Source organism: Zootermopsis nevadensis, unplaced genomic scaffold, assembly GCF_977971745.1.
Source record: "Zootermopsis nevadensis isolate Lab colony 2312 unplaced genomic scaffold, Znev_1.0 Znev_ptg000006l, whole genome shotgun sequence".
NCBI lineage: Eukaryota > Metazoa > Arthropoda > Insecta > Blattodea > Termopsidae > Zootermopsis > Zootermopsis nevadensis.
Window position 1 is genome coordinate 4,197,189 of NW_028259138.1, and position 22,405 is coordinate 4,219,593.

The following is a 22,405-nucleotide window of genomic DNA, read 5'->3' on the forward strand; positions in this document are numbered from 1 at the left end:
TGGTCGGTATTGATGTCATATCCTCTGAAAACCCTCGTATCTTTGACTACCAGAAGAAAAATGTACATTGGTGACGAAAATAACACAGGAATGAATTGGGGAAATACTTGCTGCTATCATTCGGCTCAGAATTATTTATACTCCAGGACAGTTTTAGCAGGCCACGCGGTCTGAGGCATGGACCTCGTGCGCCTGGCCGCTGCGACCGTGGGTTCGAGTCCCACTGAAGGCATGGATGTTTGTCCGCGTCCTTTCTCTTCCAGTCTGATGGATAAAGACTTGTCACGGAAGACAAGGCGAAACCACCGTGGTATCTTCGCAAGAAACAACCCCGAAATGGGGTTGCAAACCAATCCTAGGATTGATAGAAAAAAAAACACACACACACAGTTTTAAAAAATAAAGATCAATATATAAACCTGTAATTATATCTGCCGTACTGAATGGGCTCCAAACAGTTCTCTCTGCGGGAATAACAAATTAAACTTTCGAAGACGAAGTGCTGAGGAGAATATTTGGGACTATGAGACAAGAACAGGAGGGTAGAGCACATAGGTTATTTTTGAGCTTTGTAATTTGTATTCATGTGATATTATATTTGAAGAATTGAAACCAATAAAGAGACGGGTGGGGGCATGTTACGCACACAGTTTAAAGTGGAAAATTTCGAGGGAATCCGAACTGTATAGGTATGGTACAATAAGACTGGAATCCAGTGTAGAGAATAGGATATGAAGCAGTGGACTGGTTGAAAGGATGAAGACGTCTTATGATGGGGTTTTGTGAACACAGCAATGAACCTACAGCTTCAATAAATGCAGGGAAGTATAAACTTTGAAAGACAGATCCTGCATCATGGAATTTGTTGACATTGGCATGGAATGTAGCATGCATAAAGACTCTTTTGAAGGTACTACTACTGCTACTGTAGCTGCCAATCATTACTGTATTCCAGAAATTTGAGTCATATATCACTTACAATTTCCTTAACTGTCCTCATCTGAACATTGTAGCCTTTATAATGAGATTAATTGGATGTTTGCAGACAAAACTCTTGTCTGGTATAAAACGTTGTTAGGCACCATGAAGCATCTTAACATGGACAGAAAAGGAATATGTTGAGAAAATGTGAATGTGACAAAAGTATCACAACATTCAGAGAACTAAATAATAACAGAGAAAGAAGACGTAAAAAATCGTTGAGTCCTTAACAACCTACTTAACATCAAATAGACTCGATATGCTTGATGCAAAAACACAAATTAAACTAATTATCCTCCAAAGACAAAAGAATGTGAATATATGCAGTCTGACAAACATGATCTTGTGCTGTGCATGTCAACACATGCACTAGTATCCATTTCAATTGGTTTGTGACGTAACTAGCCAATGATCCTAATGATTCACTGACCTCAGAGAATTAAATTCTCAGCTTCCACATGCATCATCACCATCATAAAAACCAACAGAAGTCTTCATCAACACCATTCAGAGGTACAAACTTTAACCTGTTAGGTGTAAAGGTTGTACAACAGACTTGCAGATGACTGTTATTTGGGATGCTGCAATGTGTAGTCTCACAGAAATTAACAAATGTTTCAGAAGTCTCCATCATCACAGCGATAGAGGAAGTAAGTTCCTCTAAAATACTGGTCAATTTCTACCAGACTACAGGGCACAACATCCCAGAACACAGTAATCTTCATACTTGCCACTATGAGAACCTGGATCTCACCAACATAGATTTACCTAAAGTGCACTTCTCAAGCAACATAACCCCAGCAATGGATAAGGGTTTACATAACTTTTATTTCTACTATTTAACAACAGTCAATCCCTCACAACTTAATTCCTTCATATAGAGTAGTGCATAAGCAGGATTTGAAGTTTTCATGGCAGTGAGTCTGAAGATGGCTGTCTTCTGGGTTGTTGCGCCATGTAGCCTGGTAGAAGTTTACCAATATTTTAGAGGTCTTTGCTGTCTCCATCATCAGGGCGATGAGGTAAGCCCTGCGAGTGGAAACTGTTAGAGTTACAGGAAACTGACAGTCAAGGCATCAACCTGGGCCACCGCATTCAACTCCAAGAAGCCACCATCATGTCCACCAAATACAGATACATGGACCAGATCATCAGGGAGGCCATCGAGATCAAGCTACATCCGAACAACTTGAACAGGTAGGATGGACTTCGCCTGAGCTGGTCATTGAAGCCCCTCATCTACTGTCTGAAAGGACTCAGAAAGTATCCCAGAGCAATGCCAGTCCCACACAAATCACTAAGCCACTACACTGCGTTTTAATGGGACATCCGGCCCCTGCCAGTTCCGATTTCCATTCTCCTGATTCCTCCTCAACACGTCCACCCACCTCCCATATGTCCGGTGATCCACCGGCCGGACTTGCAGGACATTAATAAAGGCCAATAAGGCTCTTCCTTGACTGTCAGTTTCCTCTAACTCTCACCGTTTACACTCGCTGGGAATACTCCAAACAAAATCTTTTGCACAAAGGATAAGTTGCCCGATGGGATATCCTCCCATCAGCAGCAACAGACCACAGTTTGAATAGTCAAGGCTTCTGCCGCGACAGAACCCCCATTAGCGTAAGCAAATTGTCGTTTTAGTTACAAGGCTCTGTTTACCATTTCCAGCAATGCGTTTTGTACACAGGAATGGTATTTCGTAGCAAGGGACGATGTCTTGCTCTTGCGCAGAACTCCACAGTCATTTAGCTTTTTGGTTGGTTGGTTGGTTGCGTGGCAAACTCATTGCTCTGATGATGGAGGCAGCAAAGACCTCTGAAAAGTAAGTAAACTTCTACCTGATTACATGGCGCAACAACCAACAAGACAGCCATCTTCAAAAGTGCATACCTTATAAATATGAATATTTCATGTAGGTGATTAAAGACAATTTTAATACCATGTGAAGTCATATATTTTAATATTACTAATAAACATGTTGAGATGTTCTAAATACAATTAATTTATTGACTATTTTTTCACAGTCAGTGAGACAGACAAGAAATTAGTTTTCAGAAAATTCACTGCTCTTCTAACAGGTTCAGGACCAGTCAGGCATTTTCAATGGTCATCTTTGACTTCTTGTACCATCTTATTTTGCTAATACAAACAGAAATGTCAATAAGAGTCAACTATATTGCTTTTGCTGCTACCATGGCTAATGTTTTTGAACATCCTGACCTCTGTCTGCATGACAAGGGTGAAGGCAAATTCTACACTAAATAGGAAAATTCACTGGGTAGTATAAGTATTTCCATTTTGACAAGATGATAGTGAAGATGAAGATGACAACTGGGACAGGGAACCTGTACATTAATGAATGTTTCAAACAACTGATAACACCAAAGCCCGCCTATGGACGTGATGATTAGTGCTACTTCCAACCGCTCTTTGCCACCTTCACGTCTATTCCTGTAAGACCTAAATTAATTATATGTTTCCTCTTAGTTTTGTAATTTGCAGAGCATGAACCAAAATTGTTTTAAAGTTGCACACAAGTGCAGTATCCTATTGGTTTGAAAAGCTACAAACTTGAAATTGCTCCCTATTCAAAGAGCATGAGAAAGACAGAACATTTATTGAAACAATGTGCAGAACAAACACTAAGCATCTTCCTAATCAGAAACCAGCTGGAGACACCTTAAGTAATTTATAGCCTTATTGTTCTTTAAATGTGTATTGTATTCTATTTATATGAACAGATTCTGAAAATAATGAGACATATAATCATGTTCAGCAGAAAATGACTGCAAGTCTTCAAATTAAATCTTACCCAGACAAAGTCTGAAGGGAAAATATAACATCTTCTTCTTCTACCTTATAAATATGAATATTTCATGTAGGTGATTAAAGACAATTTTAATACCATGTGAAGTCATATATTTTAATATTACTAATAAACATGTTGAGATGTTCTAAATACAATTAATTTATTGACTATTTTTTCACAGTCAGTGAGACAGACAAGAAATTAGTTTTCAGAAAATTCACTGCTCTTCTAACAGGTTCAGGACCAGTCAGGCATTTTCAATGGTCATCTTTGACTTCTTGTACCATCTTATTTTGCTAATACAAACAGAAATGTCAATAAGAGTCAACTATATTGCTTTTGCTGCTACCATGGCTAATGTTTTTGAACATCCTGACCTCTGTCTGCATGACAAGGGTGAAGGCAAATTCTACACTAAATAGGAAAATTCACTGGGTAGTATAAGTATTTCCATTTTGACAAGATGATAGTGAAGATGAAGATGACAACTGGGACAGGGAACCTGTACATTAATGAATGTTTCAAACAACTGATAACACCAAAGCCCGCCTATGGACGTGATGATTAGTGCTACTTCCAACCGCTCTTTGCCACCTTCACGTCTATTCCTGTAAGACCTAAATTAATTATATGTTTCCTCTTAGTTTTGTAATTTGCAGAGCATGAACCAAAATTGTTTTAAAGTTGCACACAAGTGCAGTATCCTATTGGTTTGAAAAGCTACAAACTTGAAATTGCTCCCTATTCAAAGAGCATGAGAAAGACAGAACATTTATTGAAACAATGTGCAGAACAAACACTAAGCATCTTCCTAATCAGAAACCAGCTGGAGACACCTTAAGTAATTTATAGCCTTATTGTTCTTTAAATGTGTATTGTATTCTATTTATATGAACAGATTCTGAAAATAATGAGACATATAATCATGTTCAGCAGAAAATGACTGCAAGTCTTCAAATTAAATCTTACCCAGACAAAGTCTGAAGGGAAAATATAACATCTTCTTCTTCTTCTTGGGCATACAGACAGTGCCTCCTTCAATATGATAACCCATTGTTTCACTTGTTCAGTCATGGCCCATGCTTCACAACCACACAGCACTATTGGTTTATTTATTGTATTATAAATCTGCAATTTAGATTGTTTGATAGATATATTGTTTTTATCACTTTAGATAAATTGTAGGTTGTGCAACCATATCCCCAGAAAATCATGGACTAAACATTTAAAACTAATCAATGTCCATATGCAAAGTTAATTCTTTCAAAAGAGTCTAGGAAACACTGAAACCCATTAAAGTACCTTAATAATATGTGATCAAATTTGCCAACATAATACTTGTACATCACAAAAGAAACCAACCAGACAGAAAGTAAGATACGTAATTCCATAATCAGACATTTGTATTGCCTAATTTCACAGTAACTATCCCAGAAGCCCACAACTTACTTAAAATTATAAAATAATTTGGACACAAAAGTGACAGGCTTGCACACACATCCAAACATTACATTTCTTTAAACCTTAATTATATAGGGGACAAGTAATGCAAAAATTTAATTACCAGTACTATTAATACTTTCAATGACAATCACTTTATTCTCATACTGCCTATTAAACTATCAACAATTATATTCAGGTTCACATGGGAGCAAGTACAAAAGTGGCTCTCCTCTGGTGTAGTCTGGTAGAAGTTCATCACCACTTTGGAGGTGCAGGTGCAGTAAGCACCTCTGAAACGCCAGCAAACTTCTACCAGACTACACGGTGCAAAACCCAGAAGACAAAAATATTCAAACAGTGAATAATTTAACATCGTATGAACCTCTATTCCTGTACCAACTCATTTGTACACACAGAATGTCAAGCAACTGGATGTCCATAGCTTAACCACATGCTCTTGGAATCATTTTGAGTCAAAAAGTTCAAATAAATGTGGATCTGATCTGTAAAGAAAATGAGAATGAGCATTTTATTGTGTTTGTAACATTTTGCATTAATTTAATTTAATTTTAAGTCACACTGTTGTTGTTGCTGTTGTCGTTGTCGTCATTGTTAAGTTTAGAATACACTCTAAATTGCATTTTCAATTATTCACGTTCTTTACATGACTCGAAATGGCCACCCTAATTGTTGATTCACAGTTGAGCCCTTTGTGTAATTTAAGTAACAGCCCTCTTCACATTGTCATGATTATTTTTTATGTTAGCACCAGAGCCAGTGCGTATCGGGGCTGCAGTCGCCGCAGCGGGCTTATAGTAAACATGCTGGCCCGTTACCACGTGTTTTAGATTGGTTTCTGTATCACAATCTGTTTCGTGGTTATTGATAATGAGTGTTCAATAATTCTGTTTGCTGAGTATTTTTTGTTCTGATAATGAGCAAAGGAAGTGTATCATAGTTACAGCAAATTACTTTTTCTAAATTGTCTTTGAGTGAGAAAAGTGATGTAAAAAATCATGGCCGCCCTCTTCCAGACTTATAAATAGTTGAAACATCGTCGAGCACGTATGGGTTTTCTCCTGATGTAAATTTACTTTTCATTTGTTTATATTGTTATGTGTTGAAAAAGTATTCTGAGTTTTTCCCCTTGCGCAGCACTACCACTGCTCAGACTCACGAGCCGCCACTGGATAAAAGCCAGCACCAGCGATACCCAAACTAAGACAATGGCCTTTTAACCCTCAAATTCACTAAGTGTTATCTTTAACAGAGGTGATGGGAGAAAAACATGTAAAAACATTCTGTAAAAGATTTGGCTTAACTCAAACACAAGTTTGTAGGTATAGAAATTCAGCATATTACTGCTATACCTTCATATTCAAAGATGAAAATAAACATTTCTACAAAGACACCATCATTACTGGCTCATTGGTTATTTAAAATTTATTTTATATGCTTAAATTATGTCGTTTATAATGACATGATGATGAAGGTGAACTAGAAATATTCAGGGAGCAAATGGTAATGGCCTAATCCATGATACTATTCAGGTATGCCTAAAAGGAACTGAAGAAAACACCCAGCTCAAATAGCTATGCTCCAGTGGAGTTTCATGAATTTTAGATCTTGACATTACAATGAGCTTCGAGCTCCAGCAATTTTAGACTGGATAGGAGAAAGGCTATTTAGACTCCAGAGACAGTTAGATCATGGTGGTGATGAGGAAACTTCCTCTCTCTGCTACGGATTGGACACTGTCCGTTAAGCTTTTTGCCAGCCATTTACTGACTAAAATAGTGTCATATGAGACAAGTATTATTCAAGGATCTAAAAACAGGACTTTGTAATCCCTCAACAAGATACATGGAGCAAAACATTATTTCAGGTTTAATGAAGAATTGAAAATACAAACTGGACTGTACTATGAGAAAATACAGGAGAAATCTTATCACATTGAAGATCATCCTGATGAACTCCACTACATTACATGGAATATATTTAGAAAATGTACCAGGGTATGGAACAAATTTATTTACTTACAGTTCATCAGGGGTTGACAAAGAATTGTGATTTTTCAAGCAAGACAAGGTTTACTCACATTCCTTTACTGCTTATCTCTAGTTTTCATAGCATCTTTACTTGCTTCTCTTCTCCTCTTATTGATAGGATTTCGTGGATCATAGATTTCAAACCAGTCATCAGTTTTGGTACTTGCATCTTTGGCAAGTACAGGTGTATTAGTTTCAAATATCAGCATATGGGAAAGCCTAAAAGAGACAATCATTATTTTATATAAAAGAAAATGACAAATTAAATAATACAAAAGTGAGATGGTTTACAACATCATCTTGTCCATACTGTTACAAGAAACACCATCATTAGTCATTACAGAGGGAAATAAAGATACACATAAATCTGATTTCTTACAAATAAGAAAATTAAATGTGTCTAACCTACTGCCACTATAGTAATGTTGTATTGTGAATTTTATTAACATCGTTATGGAATGTAAAATATTGCAAATGATACACACATTCAATATTATCCTAAATAACTACATGCATCAGAGTCCTTCTTGAGAAGATAACATCTGCTCACTTATGTGTCCACAAGAGCCTGCCACCAAGTCCTATCCTTAGCTAAACCAAGTTCATAGTGTCATATTACATTTCTTCACAATCCATTCTAACATTAATCTACCATCTATGTCTATCTCTCACAAGTGATCTCTACCCTTTAGATTTTCTGCTAAATGCCTCAAACATATTTCTCCTTGAACTGATCACCCTGAAGAGTACAAATTATGAAGCTTCTCTTTATGCATGGCTGTAGTTGCGAATATATTCAATAAGCAGTTGTGGACAGCGGTCGAGGGGTGGTCCTCCAGCTTGGGGGTTGGGCTTAAGGCTAACAACCTTTCACCGTAAAAAAAACATTGTTACAAACACATTAACTAAGCCTCTGATCAGGACGGACTCTTTGGCATGACCGTGGCAATTGAAAAAGGATATGAGATTTGGTACTTGGAACATTAGGAGTCTCAAAAGGGCTGGGGCACTGAAATCAGTGAGTAGGGAATTAGAGAATCATAAGTTAGACTTAGTGGCAGTGCAGGAGGTGCGATGGGAGTGGGAGGGCGCAATCCCAGTGGACATATTCACATTTTTCTATGGAAAGGGCAATGACAGTCATCAGTTAGCGACAGGATTTTTTGTTCATAGCAGAATTAGGGCAGCAGTTAAGAGAGTAGAATTTGACAGTGACAGGTTGTCTTACGTAATTCTGGACGGTAGTTGGTGTGACATTATTGTCCTTAATGTTCATGCCCCAACTGAGGACAAAAGCGATGATATCAAGATAGCTTTTATGAAGAACTGGAATCAGTATTTGATACATTTGGCAAGTATCACATGAAAATTCTGCTAGGAGATTTCAATGCCAAAATTGGGAGGAGGATATTTTCAAACCCAAAATAGGCAGGGAGAGTCTCCATGCACTTAGTAATGATAACGGTGTTAGAGCAGTAAACTTTGCTGCATCAAAAGATTTAATTGTAAAAAGTACAAAATTTCCACACTGTGATATTCATAAATACACTTGGACTTCTTCAGATGGGAGCACACACAATCAAATAGATCATGTGTTAGTAAATAATAGAAGGCACACAAATACAATTGATGTGAGGTCATTTAGAGGAGCAGATTGTGACACTGATCATTATCTGCTGGTAGCAAAAGTGAGGGAGCGGCTTTCAGTAAGTAGACAAACTAAGCAAAATTTCAAAACAGAAAGATTTGATTTGAAAATATTAAGTAAGGGAGAGGCAAAGGAACAATATCAAGTTGAAATTTCGAATAGGTTTCAAATTTTAGAAACAAATGAAGGTAATGATAGTGTGGACATCAACAGGGAGTGGGAAAATGTCAGAAACTGCATCAAAATTTCAGCCAAAGAGAAACTAGGATACTACAGGAGAAAGCAAAATAAACCGTGGATTGATGAAGAATGTTCAAAATTAATAGATTGAAGGAAGTAAACATAATTTCAATGGTTGCAGGACCCAAACAAAGCAAATATGGATAATCTATGTAACGTGAGACGTGAAGCTAGTAGAACCTTTAGGAATAAGAAAAGGGAATACCCGAAGGGCAAAACTGCTAAACTTGAGACAAATAATAAGGAAAAAATATCAGGGACCTGTACAGAGGCATTAATAACTTTAAGAAAGGATATCAACCTCAGAGTAATTTGGTAAAGGATGATAATGGTAATTTGCTTGCAGATCCATTAATAATTGTGAATAGGTGGAAACATTTCTTTAGCGAGCTCTTAAATGTTCATGAGACTGATGATGTTAGACAGATTAAAACACATACAGCTGAACTGTTAGTGCCAGAACCTAGTTTAGATGAAGTTGAACTAGCCATTGGGTAGTTGAAAAGTTATAAATCTCCAGGTATTGATCAGATTCCAGCAGAATTAATTAAAGCAGGTGGCAAAGGGTTGCATATGAGGATCCATAAGCTTATTCAGTTAATTTGGGATAAGGAAGATCTGCCACAACAATGGAAGGAATCCATAATTATTCCTACTCATAAGAAGGGGGACAAGACTGAGTGTGGTAATTACCGAGGAATTTCTCTGCTATCAACCTCATACAACATTCTATCAAACATTCTTTTGGCAAGATTAACCCCATATGCAAATGAAATTATTGGGGATCATCAGTGTGGGTTCAGACGAAACAGATAAACGACTGATCAGATCTTTTGCATTCGTCAGATACTAGAGAAAAAATGGGAGTTCGGAAGGACCGTACATCAATTATTTATAGATTTCAAAAAAGCCTATGACTCTGTGAAGAGAGAAGTGTTATATAATATTCTTATTGAATTTGGTACACCAAAGAAGCTAGTGAGTCTAATAAAAATGTGCTTAAATGAAACCTGTAGCAAAATTCGTGGAGGTAAATATTTATCTGAGTCATTCTTCATCAAGAACGGTCTAAAACAAGGAGATGCTTTGTCTCCCTTGCTCTAGAATATGCCATCAGGAAAGTCCAAGATAGGCAGGAGGGTCTGCAATTGAATGGGGCATATCAGCTATTGGCATATGCTGATGATGTTAATTTATTGGGTGATGACATAAATACAATAACGAGGAACGCAGAAGTTTTACTAGAGGCTAGTAGACAGGTGGGGCTAGAAGTAAATTCAGAATAAACTAAGTACATGTTAGAATCTCTTTGTCAGCAGACAGGCGGACAAAATTATCTTAGGGTGGCTAATAAATCCTTTTAAAGTGTTACAAAGTTCAAATATTTGGAAACAACAATAACAAATCAAAATGATACTCATGAGGAAGTTAACAGGAGACTAAATTCTGGAAATGCTTGCTACTTCTCAGTTCAAAATATTTTGGCTTCCCGTCTGATTTCTAAGAACCTGAAAATTAAATTATACAAAACAATAATTTTACCTGTTGTTTTGTATGGGTGTGAAACATGGTCTCTCACTCAGAGGGAGGAACACACATTGCAGGTGTTTGAGAATAGGGTGTTGAGGAGGATATTTGGGCCTAAGAGGGAAGACGATGGGGCGTGGAGAAAACTGCATAATGACAAAATTAAAAATTTATACTCCTTCCCCAGTATTGTCAGGGTGATTATGTCGAGAAGAATGAGATGGGTGGGGCATAATCCGTGCATGGATGGGACAAGAAGTGTGCACTGGGTATTTGTTAGGAAGACTGAGGGGAAGAGACCGCTGCGGAGACCTAGACGTAGATGAGAGGATAATATCAGTCGGGATCTATGGGAGAGAGAAGTTGAAGGAGACTGGATTTTGTTGGCCCAGGACAGGGTCCGGTGTAGGGCTTTGTTTAATTCGGTGACAAACCTTCAGGTTTGGTACGCCATCTAGTTAGTTTAGTAGAAAATTGCAGTGTCAAGCTTTGTAATCTACACAATCCACCAATATTTTTAGCAAGATAAAATTAAGAAGGATGTAATGTGCAGGATATGTCTTATGGTTGTGGGGTGGGGGTGGGGGGTGAGATAAAATGAGAACAAATTTTAGTTGAAAATTCAAAAGGGAAGAGTCCACTCGTGGGAACCAGGTGCAGATATGAAGATGATATAAAATTATTACAAGTGGTTATACAGAAACAGGGTGGAAGAAGTGGACTGATTTGTCTGGGTCATGATGGGGTTCAGTGAAGGGCTCATATGAACATAATAGCATGCACCTTGAAGAGCTACTTATTGAACACCCTCGATGTTTGTTAAACGTTGAATTTTTAAACAGTCTCAGTATATAATGAGTTCCTTATACAATATGCATGAAATAAATGTATACATAGAATACAGAGCCAGTCTATATTCAACCTCCTCACCAATTCAACTCCGGGCTGTTTTAACTAAATTTCATCTTGCAGATATACACTAAAAGTTGTCTCATTTTAAATACTTTTACAATGTGATAAGCATTTAATAAAACACAAGGAGAAATATCTTCTGATTCTATCCAGTGAGACTGATACCAAAACATATTTTTCTAACAACAGATTTGTATATGCAATATATGAACATCAAGGCCAATCAGATATGTAAAATAGCAAACAACATGTGAGAGATACTATTCCACCTAAGTAACTGTGACTCACCAGTCTTCATCATCATCATCATCTTCGGTCTTATTCTCCAAGTTGGGGGAAGACTGTCCTGCTTTATCACCTGACTTTTCACGGGCTTTATCTTTTGCAGATGACAGCTTCTTTTGGAACTTGGCCAATAATGATAATGTAAACTGTTCTCTTGATGAACCTGAAGATACACTAGTTCACTTAATGTAGTTAATTAAAACTATCTAGTTTGCATCAAACTTCACCATAGGCACTACAGATATTGCAATATATTATCACGCTGAAGTAAAATTTCCTTACTTCAAGTGTGTGTGCATGCACCATATTTGCTCGTGTATAACACATACACTTATTTTTATGCAAGGAAGCCCCAATTCTTCCTACTTTAAATATATGTTTCCTCTATTACACATGCCCTAAATTTAATAAGGAACAAATAAAAAAGTGTGTGTTATATACAAGTAAATACAGCACTGGTATGTAAGCATAAATGTAAAAGAATGTGTGTGTACATTCAATCATGTCAATTACTGTTGTTTCTTCAACCTTCAGTTGTGTTACTGACAGCATCCCAGCCCTATGATTTGGTCAGGGACATTAGAACACATTAATATAAAACTTATTTGCATTGCATGCAAGAAAGCATATTTTGCCATTATGCCCTTACCTTTCTCAGGCATCTGACTCTTCAGCTGTTTATATTTTTCTTGTTCCTGTTTGTAAGCCTCAATTGCCTCATTTTTTGCTACTTCACTTTTTATTTCAGCTTTTTCTTCCTTTTCCTCCACTTTTCTCTGTAATTCCCATTTTAGTTTCTGTGCTTCTTTCTGAATATCATCCCTGATGAGAACAAATTTACTTATCTCAATGAACAGATCAAAATAGACCCGAAAGAAACAATCCACTGAATAAACAATTATATTAACCCTTCAAAGTTTAGTAGTTCCACCTGCTTCAACAATCAGTAACACTTTATTTTGTACTAATGGGTTTCATATAATTGTCACTGTGAGCAGTGATTATTTCCTTAAACAGCAAGAATCACTACATCTTTGTAATTGTGAAGTGTGGTGTTTTCTTTGTGGTATGAACTGAATCGTAAATATTATTTAGACAAGCTTTGGAGTCCTTCCAGGTTTCATGGATATCCATTAATTTTTTCAAAAGTTATTAAGGGAGGACACACACAGACAAACACGTGAACATGATTCCACAAGCCTAGCTTTCCTTATAAAATGAAAACTGAAATTAAATTCATAATAAAATTATGAACAAAATACATTCAGAAAACATCTGCTGTCATTAAATTGGGAATAGTTTGCTTTTACTTATCATTCAAAACAAGAAAGTTGAAATCTTAATTCCACATATCAAAGAGGCTGACCAAATACACCCTTATGGGATGGCATTTCAAAATGTATTTTGTTTATGTCTTAAGACTATTGGCTGCCTACGTATATGAAAGAATAGAGCAATGCAGAATAAGCTGACCAGAGATTCATTAAATGGCATGATCACAGAAACTTGTATATCACTTCTGATAATGCACATTTAGGAGGTATACAAGTAATTTTCTAGAAACCAGATTATTATTATTATCCCATCTCTCCACCACTTTATGGGGTATGTACTTCTATGTACCCGAGACAGACCTTGTCCCTAAGGTACATAGGGCAGCAGCTATTTCCGGGATACATTTTGTTTTTAATATGTATTACATGTATTATATAATTTTATTTTACGACAGCGTCTTTCGAATGATGTATGAAGTTCCCAAAATGGCAGTTTTCTGAAGTTCCCTGATGTCATGTTCGCCCGGGATGTTGGCCAAATATTTCCTGAGCGACCTGGAGACAGTTCCTGTTGCCCCTATAACTACTGGAATTATTTTTGCTTGAACCTTCCACATTCTCTGTATTTCTATGAGAAGGTCCTTGTATTTCAATATCTTCTCTGCTTCCTTCTTAATCACATTCTTGTCAGTCGGTACTGCTATGTCAATTAAGAGGCAAGTTCCTTTTTTGTTTCTGATTATTATGTCAGGTTTATTATTTGGGATGGTTCTATCTGTTCTGATTTGCTGGTTCCATTATTATTATTATTATTATTATTATTATTTATTATTATTATTAACTGCAAATGGGTTTTTACCAGGTGGCAGTGGTGCTACAATAAGACACAACAAAACAATAAGACACAAAAAACATAAGACACAACGAAACAATAAGACACAACAAAACAACACACATCACACAAAATGACACACAACACTCTAAAAAAAATCATAAGTTTATAAAACCATAGGGCACAAGTATTTAAACACAACAGATAACCTAAAGTAGATAACTTTAAAATAAATACCAACTAGACATAAGACAGTAACAGTAATGAAATACATACATCATGAACTGATGCACTCACATTTCATCAGGACATTCTCTTCTCTTCACGTCACTAAACTTCTGAAGCCTTCCCATCTTCACCCCGATTTACCTCCCGTCACCTCACTTCATATCACTTACTTCACTGCACCCACCCATGTACAAGATTTTAAAACGCAATCAACCACAAGTGCCTTATACCATGTCTTATTTTATCAGAATACATGAAAGAGCTCAAAATGTTTAAATAAAAGTCAACGTACTTCCTTAAATAAAGTGTTTCTAAAAATGAATTAAAGACAGATGATAACAGATGGAATGCTCTTGGTTCTACTGAAAACAGAGAATTTCCTGTGAATGAAAAGGCTGCACCATGAAGTTTATTGTTAATTAATCATCATATTCATCAAGTATTAGGCCAAGTGGCCTGTTACGGTTAGATATCACTGGCCACAAAAGGAGAGAATGTAAAGTCACCTTTCACAGACTGGTCCGCGCCGTCTGAGGCATCATGCTTCGGACCGGTGATACAGAATGCGTGCTGGTTCGAGTTTTGGGGAAAGAAATTTCTCATGAGATTTTCGACTGGTGTATGGGACCGGTTTCAATCCAGCATCATGAGGAAATTGGGGAGCTACAATGAGTAGCGTAATCCGGTCGTGAAAACTAGCAATGGCTGGGGGTTCGTCGTGCTGACCACACGTCACCCTATATCTGGTTGGATGATCGTTTACCTCTGCTTAGGCATGTGAACGTGAGGCCAGCAGCCAGCTAGTCGGCTTTGGCTCTCAGAGGGCTGTTACGTCATGGATTATTATTATTATTATTTCACAGACTGGTACTTTCTCTTATATGATTACCACACTGCATTTCATAATTTAATTAAAACTCAATGATACAGAATATCGTGTTTGGACTGGGAAGGCTGGAATAACAGCTAGCAAAATTAAATATTTCCATTCTTGTACATGAACTGGAACTGTGTTCTGTACTTGACAAAACACTAAACACTTTCAATGTAAAATATAAAAAATGTATTTTACATGAGATGTCACAGGATATACCAATTATTAGTCCTGCGACCCAGGATATGATTAAAAATAAAAGTAATAAAAATCATAGTTACGTTTTTCTTCTCAAATTACTGTGGTTCTCCTTTTCTTCATTTTTATCTGCCTTTGAATTCTTGGAAACAGATGGTTGTATGTCACTATCTTTGTCCACTTTTAGTTTTTTCTTGATTCTGCTTAACTCATCCCTGGAAACCAAGGAACTGTGTTCAGATACAAGGCAAATTAGATGACAGTATGACAAGCGTTACTGAAAATTCGAAGTGCAAAGTATGTCTTATTACTTGAACGTAATGAATCAGTCTTACAGCAATGCAATAACAATACTGATACAGTATGTCACCAATGAATACTTATTTTTAACCTAATATCCCTATGTCATAGGTATGTGTAGGCTTATGGTATTAACACATAAATGTGTCTGTCCCCTAATATAACTTCTGAATCAACAGATAGATTTTAATGACACCATGCCATTAATGCCAACAAATTTCAAACTTGACCACCCAAGTGACTATCAGCTTCTCAAGGTACTTTGTTACCTATCTCCATGAGATGCATTGCTTCCTCTATGTATAACTTCATCTTCACTGAGGGCAGGATCACTGTCACTCGAACCCAATGTCCACTTATTGATCTCCTTGATTTCCTCTTCTGTTTCAATCGCTGGCACTGCACTGAGTCCAGGATCCTTCAGAATGTCATGTGTTGATTTGCTGCGCCCTGAGTATTTCCTGTTCGCTTCACTGGTTTCCTCTTCATCCTCCTCTGCTTCTTCACCAAATGACAATAACTTGAAATTTCTAAGAAGAAAACATTGTAAACATGTGTCATGGTGGCAGAGGCATAATACAATGTAACACAAGTCCAAGATGTATTTTTGTTTCTTCATTTATACAATGATGCTTTGCTTTATTTATTGAAACATAAAATGAACAATTCTTCCTAATTTAGTATTTAGTGTGAAGGTACCTTATAATCATAAACAAAGGAAAAAAAGATCGTAAAATCGTATATAACATGGACAAATGTTTTAATCCCCAGTAGTACAAGTATTCAATGCTTTTAGTGCAGGAGGTTTGGTGATCATAGTATGAGCATGGTAGTTAAACTGAATATGTTATTCAGAAATACATAGTTACTGGAGGATGAATAAAGCTCAGTATTAAAACTGGTGGGAGGGGATTATATTTAATTCAGTAGTTTACCAAGCCATATCTATTTTTGATAAACAATACACTTTTTGTTTACTTTATGTTTACACTCTGAATACCAAAAACTGTTGCCTACAGAATGATAGGCACAAGAGAATAAAACTTTGTAGTTTCAGAAGCCATCTCAAAATCAAAATGAGTGTCACTTGTGTTTATTTCTAAATCAGTACATGAGTCTGAGTCACAAATTGAAGAAGTGTCTAAAAAAGTAAGCAGCATGTATCTCCACAAGAGCAGTATTAAAGAAACAAGAATGGCTGGCACCATTTCACCTTGGTAAGTACATTCTGATGTGCATTTGGCACAGGGCAGCAAAGAAGTTTACAATCCATGTAAAAGTGTAAAATGGGAAATTATAGGGTTATGAATGATAAATGTGCTTTAAGCTACCACTGTATGTGTTTCAAGGGACCAAGGAAAATTACATATAAAATATCAGTCAGGAAAAATTATTGGAGCAGTACACTGTCCAGGCAAAGATTAGAACCTGAAATTTCTCATATATAAAGCACTAGGGACAGCCACTGTGACATTCAAACCAAGATACTCATACATTATCACAGGTTCAAACTAGCTAAAATCTATCTACTTAGCTTCAATATGGAAAATATTCCTAATCGCCCCTTAAAAATTAAAATTTATGCATCCCCAAATAATAAACACTTCATGCAAATCCATAGAATTGCTAAACTGAACATATCACACAAATGCTTTTCAAAATAGAGCAATAAATAACTGTCTTACAGTCAAAGAGAATTCATATCAGACCACTTCAATATAACTAATAGTTCCATGCAAGGGTTCACACCTTACACAAACTCTGTTTCTCCCAAATGTTTTTAACTGAATTTTTATAGGAGAAAATATCTGGTGTCTAATATGGAATTAACTCCTTAAACTGGTTAAAATTAAATATTCCATCCCTCCAGGTACACATATCATCAAAGAAAATGAAGCTAAAAATAATCACAATTATAATTCTGCTGTTCAATATACAATACTCTATCATCTCCAATGATTATTTATAACATAAAAATTTAAATAAATATTATTTGTTATTCATCAGACAAAGTTATAAGATATAGTATGATGACTATAGTTCATGAACAGAGAGATATGGAAGGCAGAGACTATGGCCTGATTTAAAGAAGTATTTAGGAATATTCTGCAGAGAAACTGAGGAAAATAATTAAAACCCTGTCAGTGTAGACACTCCCTTGCTAGGATATGAAATGTGTACCTCCTGAATGTAAGTCAGATGCATTAGCTCTGTGCTAACCTATTTTTATCGCTATGAAAAGATGTTATTATCCTGCATATGAATTTAAGATAAACTTTCTTTGTTTTGGATCAATACAGTACAGATTTAAGTTCTTTGTTGATAAAGTAAAGTAAAGTAAAGTTTGTCCCACTATACGCCATGTAGGCGCTTGGGGTGAGTGGAGGTATAGCTCCTCTCTTCCTTGACCTCGGCACTAGATGGGGGTGAGTGGTCGGCATCACGCCCCGGCCGGCTTTACCCCCGGGAAAGGACCCCGGTACCCATTGTATAGGAGGCTGGGTGAGCCCCAGAGCCGGTCTGGACGCAGAGGCTAGAGGAAAAATCCTCTGCCCCCGTCGGGGATCGAACCCCGGTCGTCCAGTCCGTAGCTAGTCACTATATTGACTGAGCTATCCCGGCTCATAAGTTCTTTGTTGATAGCAGGTTCAAAATCCATGATCAGCTTGGGCCTGAAATAACTTCACTATAGCCCCATTAGCCATTCATTTTTAAAGTTCTTCTCAGCCACACTGGAGGTGGCAGGGACTAAATCTCTACAGTGTACAGCTCCAATAATCATTCCTGTACATGAATGATATCCCTCTTTTATGACATGGAGCACATATAAAATTTTTAAGACATAATGAAAGGAAAACCAAAAGAGAGAGAATAAAAAGAGAGCTAGAGTGAAGCTGAATACTTTGGAAGACAAACTAACAAATAAAAGAATGAGATGGTATACACACATTTCAAAAATGAATAAAGAAAGAGAGAATTCCAAAGCAGGTTCTGAACATGAATGTAAAAGGAAAATCAAACAGCAGAAAATTATACATTTTTCTATGGAACAGGAAGTGTTATGGACAGAAATTTTTGTACATAATAGGATTATTTCAGTAGTTAAAAGAGTAGAGTTTGTCAGTGACAGGATGTCGTGTGTAACTCTAAAGGGTCGTTGGTATGATATCATTGTACTGAATGTGCTTGCCCCAACTGAGGATAAAGATGATGACATGAAGAAAACTTTTATGGAAAGCTAAAACAGGTATTTGACCAGTTCCCTAGGTATTATATGAAAATTTTGCTAGGAGATTTCAATGCAAAGGCAGGGAGGGAAGACATTTTTAAACTGATTATTGGTAAGGAAAGTGTACATGAAGTTAGTAATGATAATGGGGTCAGAGCAGTATATTTTGCAACTTCAAAAAAATCTAATTGTCAAAGGCACAACTTTCCCTCACCGTGACATTCATAAACATACTTGGACTTCTCCTGACAGTGTCACACACAATCTAAAACATCATATTTAATTGACAAAAGATGGCACTCCAATAGATTAGACATCTGATCCTTCAGAGAAACTGATTATGATACTGACCATTACCTGATAGTGGCAAAATTAAGGGAGAGATTTTCAGTAAGTAAACAAGCAAGGCAAAAGTTTGATTTATAAAGATTTTATGTGATGAAACTCAAATGATGTAGAACTCAAAGGAAAGTACTGCGTAGAAATCTCCCATAGATTTGGAGCTTTACAGAACTTAGGTGACAGTTTGTATATTAATAGTGCTTAGGAAAATATTACGGACAATATCAAGACCTCAGCAAAGGAAAATCTAAAATATCACAAACTAAAGCATAGGAAACCATGGTTTGTTGATGAGTGCTCAAAATTAATAGACAAATGGAAGAAGGATAATTTACAATGGTTGCAAAATCAAGACAAATCAATGGAGATATTCTACAAAATTTAAGATGTGAAACCAGCAGAACATTCAGGAAGAAGAAAAGGGAATACCTGAAACACAAAATTAATGAACTTGAAACTAATTATAAAAGAAAAATATCAGAGTTATACGGAAGCTTAAATGAATTTAGGAAAGGTTACCAACCTAGAGTTAATATTAGCAAAGATAAGAATCACTATCTGCTCATGAATCCCCACAGGATTCTGAATAAATGGTAAAATTTCTTTAATCAGGTATTAAATGTTCACACGGTTAGTAATATTACCTGGACAGTTATACATATGGCTGAGCCATTATTGCCAGAACCTAGCCTTGTCGAAGTGGAAACTGCTATTAAGAAACTGAAAAGTATAAATCCCCGGGTATTAATCAGATTCTGGTCAAATTGATCAAAGCAGGGGGTGAAACGCTGCATTCCAAGATACACAAACTTATTCGCTCTATATGGAATAAGGAGGAAAAGCCACCAATTCATAAAACAGGGTAACACAACTGATTGTAATAATTATCGAGGAATCTCTCTCTTATCACATGCCTACAAAATTTTATCCAACAATCTTCTGGTGAGGTTGGCTCTATATGTCAATGAAATTATTGGGGATCATCAGTGTGGGTTCAGTCTACAACTGATCAAATTTTCTACATTCGCCAGATACTTGAGAAAAAGTGGGAGTACAATGAGACAGTACATCAACTACTTATAGACTTCAAGAAAGACTATGATTCAGTTACAAGAGAAGCTCTTTACAACATTTTGCTTGAATTTTGGTACCTAAGAAGCCAGTAAGGCTAATTAAAATGTGATTAAGTGAAACCTCTAGCAAAATTCGTGTAGATTAACATTTATCTGATACATTTCCTATTCAGAATGGCCTGAAACACAGAGATGCTCTACTGACACTGCTTTTCAGTTTTGCCTTAGAATATGTCATCAAGAAAGTCCAAGAATATCAAGGCAGTTGGGAACTGAATGGGACACATCAGCTTTTGGTCTATGCTGATGTTATTAATCTTATGGGTGATAACATAAATACTATAAAAACAAACACAGAAACACTCTTAGGAGCTAGTATGGAAGATGGTCTAGAAATAAATGCGGAAAAGACAAAGTATATAATCATATCTTGGCATCAGAATTCAAGACAAAACCAGAATATAAGGACAGCTACTGAATCGTTTAAAACGTAACAAAATTCAAATACTTGGCAATGACACTAATAAGTCAGAACGATGTTTATGATGAAATCAAGAGCAGATTCAATTCAAGGAATGCTTTGTATCATTCGGTCCAAAATCTTTTGTGGTCCCGTGTCATATCAAGAAAACTAAAGGTTAAAATATACTAAAGTGTAGTCTTGCCAGTTGTGCTGTATGGGTGCAAAACTTCGTCTCTCACTTTGAGGGAGGAACATAGACTGAGGGTCTTTCAGAACAGTGTTGGGGAAAATATCTAAACCTATGATGGAGGAAGAGAGATCATGGAGAAAATTGCATAATGAAAAGCTTCACAGCCTGTACTCCTCACTTGATATTATTAGGGTGATTAAATTGAGGATGACGTAGGTGGAACTTGTGGCATACATGGGGGAGGGGAGGGTTGTTTACAAGGTATTGGTTTGGAGGTCTGAAGGGAAGAGACTGCTGGGAAAACCTGGGTATAGATGGGAGGATAACAATAAAATGGACCTTAGGGAGATACAAATCAATAGGGCAAACTGGATGCAACTAGCTGAGGATAGGGTCAAGTGGTGGGCTTTTGTGAGCATGGTGATGAGCCTTAACAGAAACTTAAAATAACCTTACTTGACTCCAGCCCTCTTCTCTTTTTTGCTCTTTCCCACTTTGTCTTCCCTTGTTGTGGGTTGTGTCCTTGGTATAATATCAGGAAAAGGATTATATAGAATTTCTGCTTTTATTATTTTCTGTGGATAGAGTGGTTTATCATCCTGGAAAATGATGAAGCAAACATTTAACTACCAGTTATATTTTACGTATAAAAAGTCACTGCATACATGTATACATTAGATTCAGTAATTTCTAACCTTATCAACAAGCGCATCTTCTAATTTCAGCATGTTGAAAATTGTCTCACCAGTTACTTTACCAAAGACTGTATGCTTGTTCTGCAACTCTGGAGTTGGACCCAATGTGAAGAAAAACTGTGATGCATTATCATCCTGACCTGCATTTGCCATGGCCAGGAGACCTCGTCTGTTAAACCGTAACCGGGAGTGAAACTCATCCTACAATAAGTAATTTCAAGCATGAAGTTCATCTTAATAATATTGAAAAATTCAGTACTTCCCTTAAAAACAACACAATGCATTTCCATTGCAAATACCAACTGGTTAATGTTGTTTAAGGATATATTACACTTTGAAGGGTTAATAACACCAGATGAAGCAGATTAATTTTAACTGGTTTATATCATAAATTTCAATCAGATTTATGCAACTCAATATACAGGTTTGCACATTAAATGTTTACCCATTTGTTTTGAATTTCAAAAATATACCATATAAGAAACAAATTTCAAACTTTGGTGGAAAATGCAGTAGTTCATGAGATATGCTGTAGTTGGCAGCAGAACACTCTGCGACCTGTGATGCAGTTGTAGCAAGTCATTCTGTAAGATGGCAGACAATGGGAGGCTGACTGCCAAACAAAGCAAAAGTTGTGTTGTTTATTGCGGAAAGAAAGAAGAATTTTACTGTAACACAGAGATGTTTTCATGTGCATTTCAGCACCAGGTGGGCTCCTGCTAAACAAACAATACAAAGACTCAAGACAGTTCTAAGAGGAGGATTCAGTGTTGGAACAAAAAAGGCCTCGTGTTCCAAGTGTCGGTACCCC

The 22,405-nt window shown here is 36.6% G+C and overlaps 1 protein-coding gene and 1 long non-coding RNA gene across 4 annotated transcripts in view; both read right to left on the minus strand.

Moving 5' to 3' along the window:
• Window positions 1-1,789: 1,789 nt before the first annotated feature.
• Window positions 1,790-3,838, minus strand: LOC147874713 (uncharacterized). Its single transcript, XR_015533806.1, has 2 exons — window positions 3,797-3,838; window positions 1,790-2,799 (listed from the first exon to the last, which is right to left on the minus strand). It is a non-coding gene; the product is annotated as an uncharacterized LOC147874713 (long non-coding RNA).
• Window positions 3,839-5,369: 1,531 nt separating this feature from the next.
• Window positions 5,370-22,405, minus strand: part of LOC110829856 (spliceosome-associated protein CWC27 homolog) — a 56,444-nt gene continuing 39,408 nt past the window's right edge. For all 3 annotated transcript variants that reach the window (XM_087343578.1, XM_022064019.2, XM_087343579.1), the window contains exons 3-10: window positions 21,595-21,795; window positions 21,356-21,498; window positions 15,872-16,132; window positions 15,386-15,517; window positions 12,546-12,718; window positions 11,900-12,059; window positions 7,335-7,503; window positions 5,370-5,739 (exon numbers count right to left, since the gene is read on the minus strand). In XM_087343578.1, coding sequence (XP_087199704.1) covers window positions 7,341-7,503; window positions 11,900-12,059; window positions 12,546-12,718; window positions 15,386-15,517; window positions 15,872-16,132; window positions 21,356-21,498; window positions 21,595-21,795 — 1,233 coding nt within the window. In that variant the 3' untranslated portion in view covers window positions 5,370-5,739; window positions 7,335-7,340. The remainder of the gene's footprint in view (window positions 5,740-7,334; window positions 7,504-11,899; window positions 12,060-12,545; window positions 12,719-15,385; window positions 15,518-15,871; window positions 16,133-21,355; window positions 21,499-21,594; window positions 21,796-22,405) is intronic.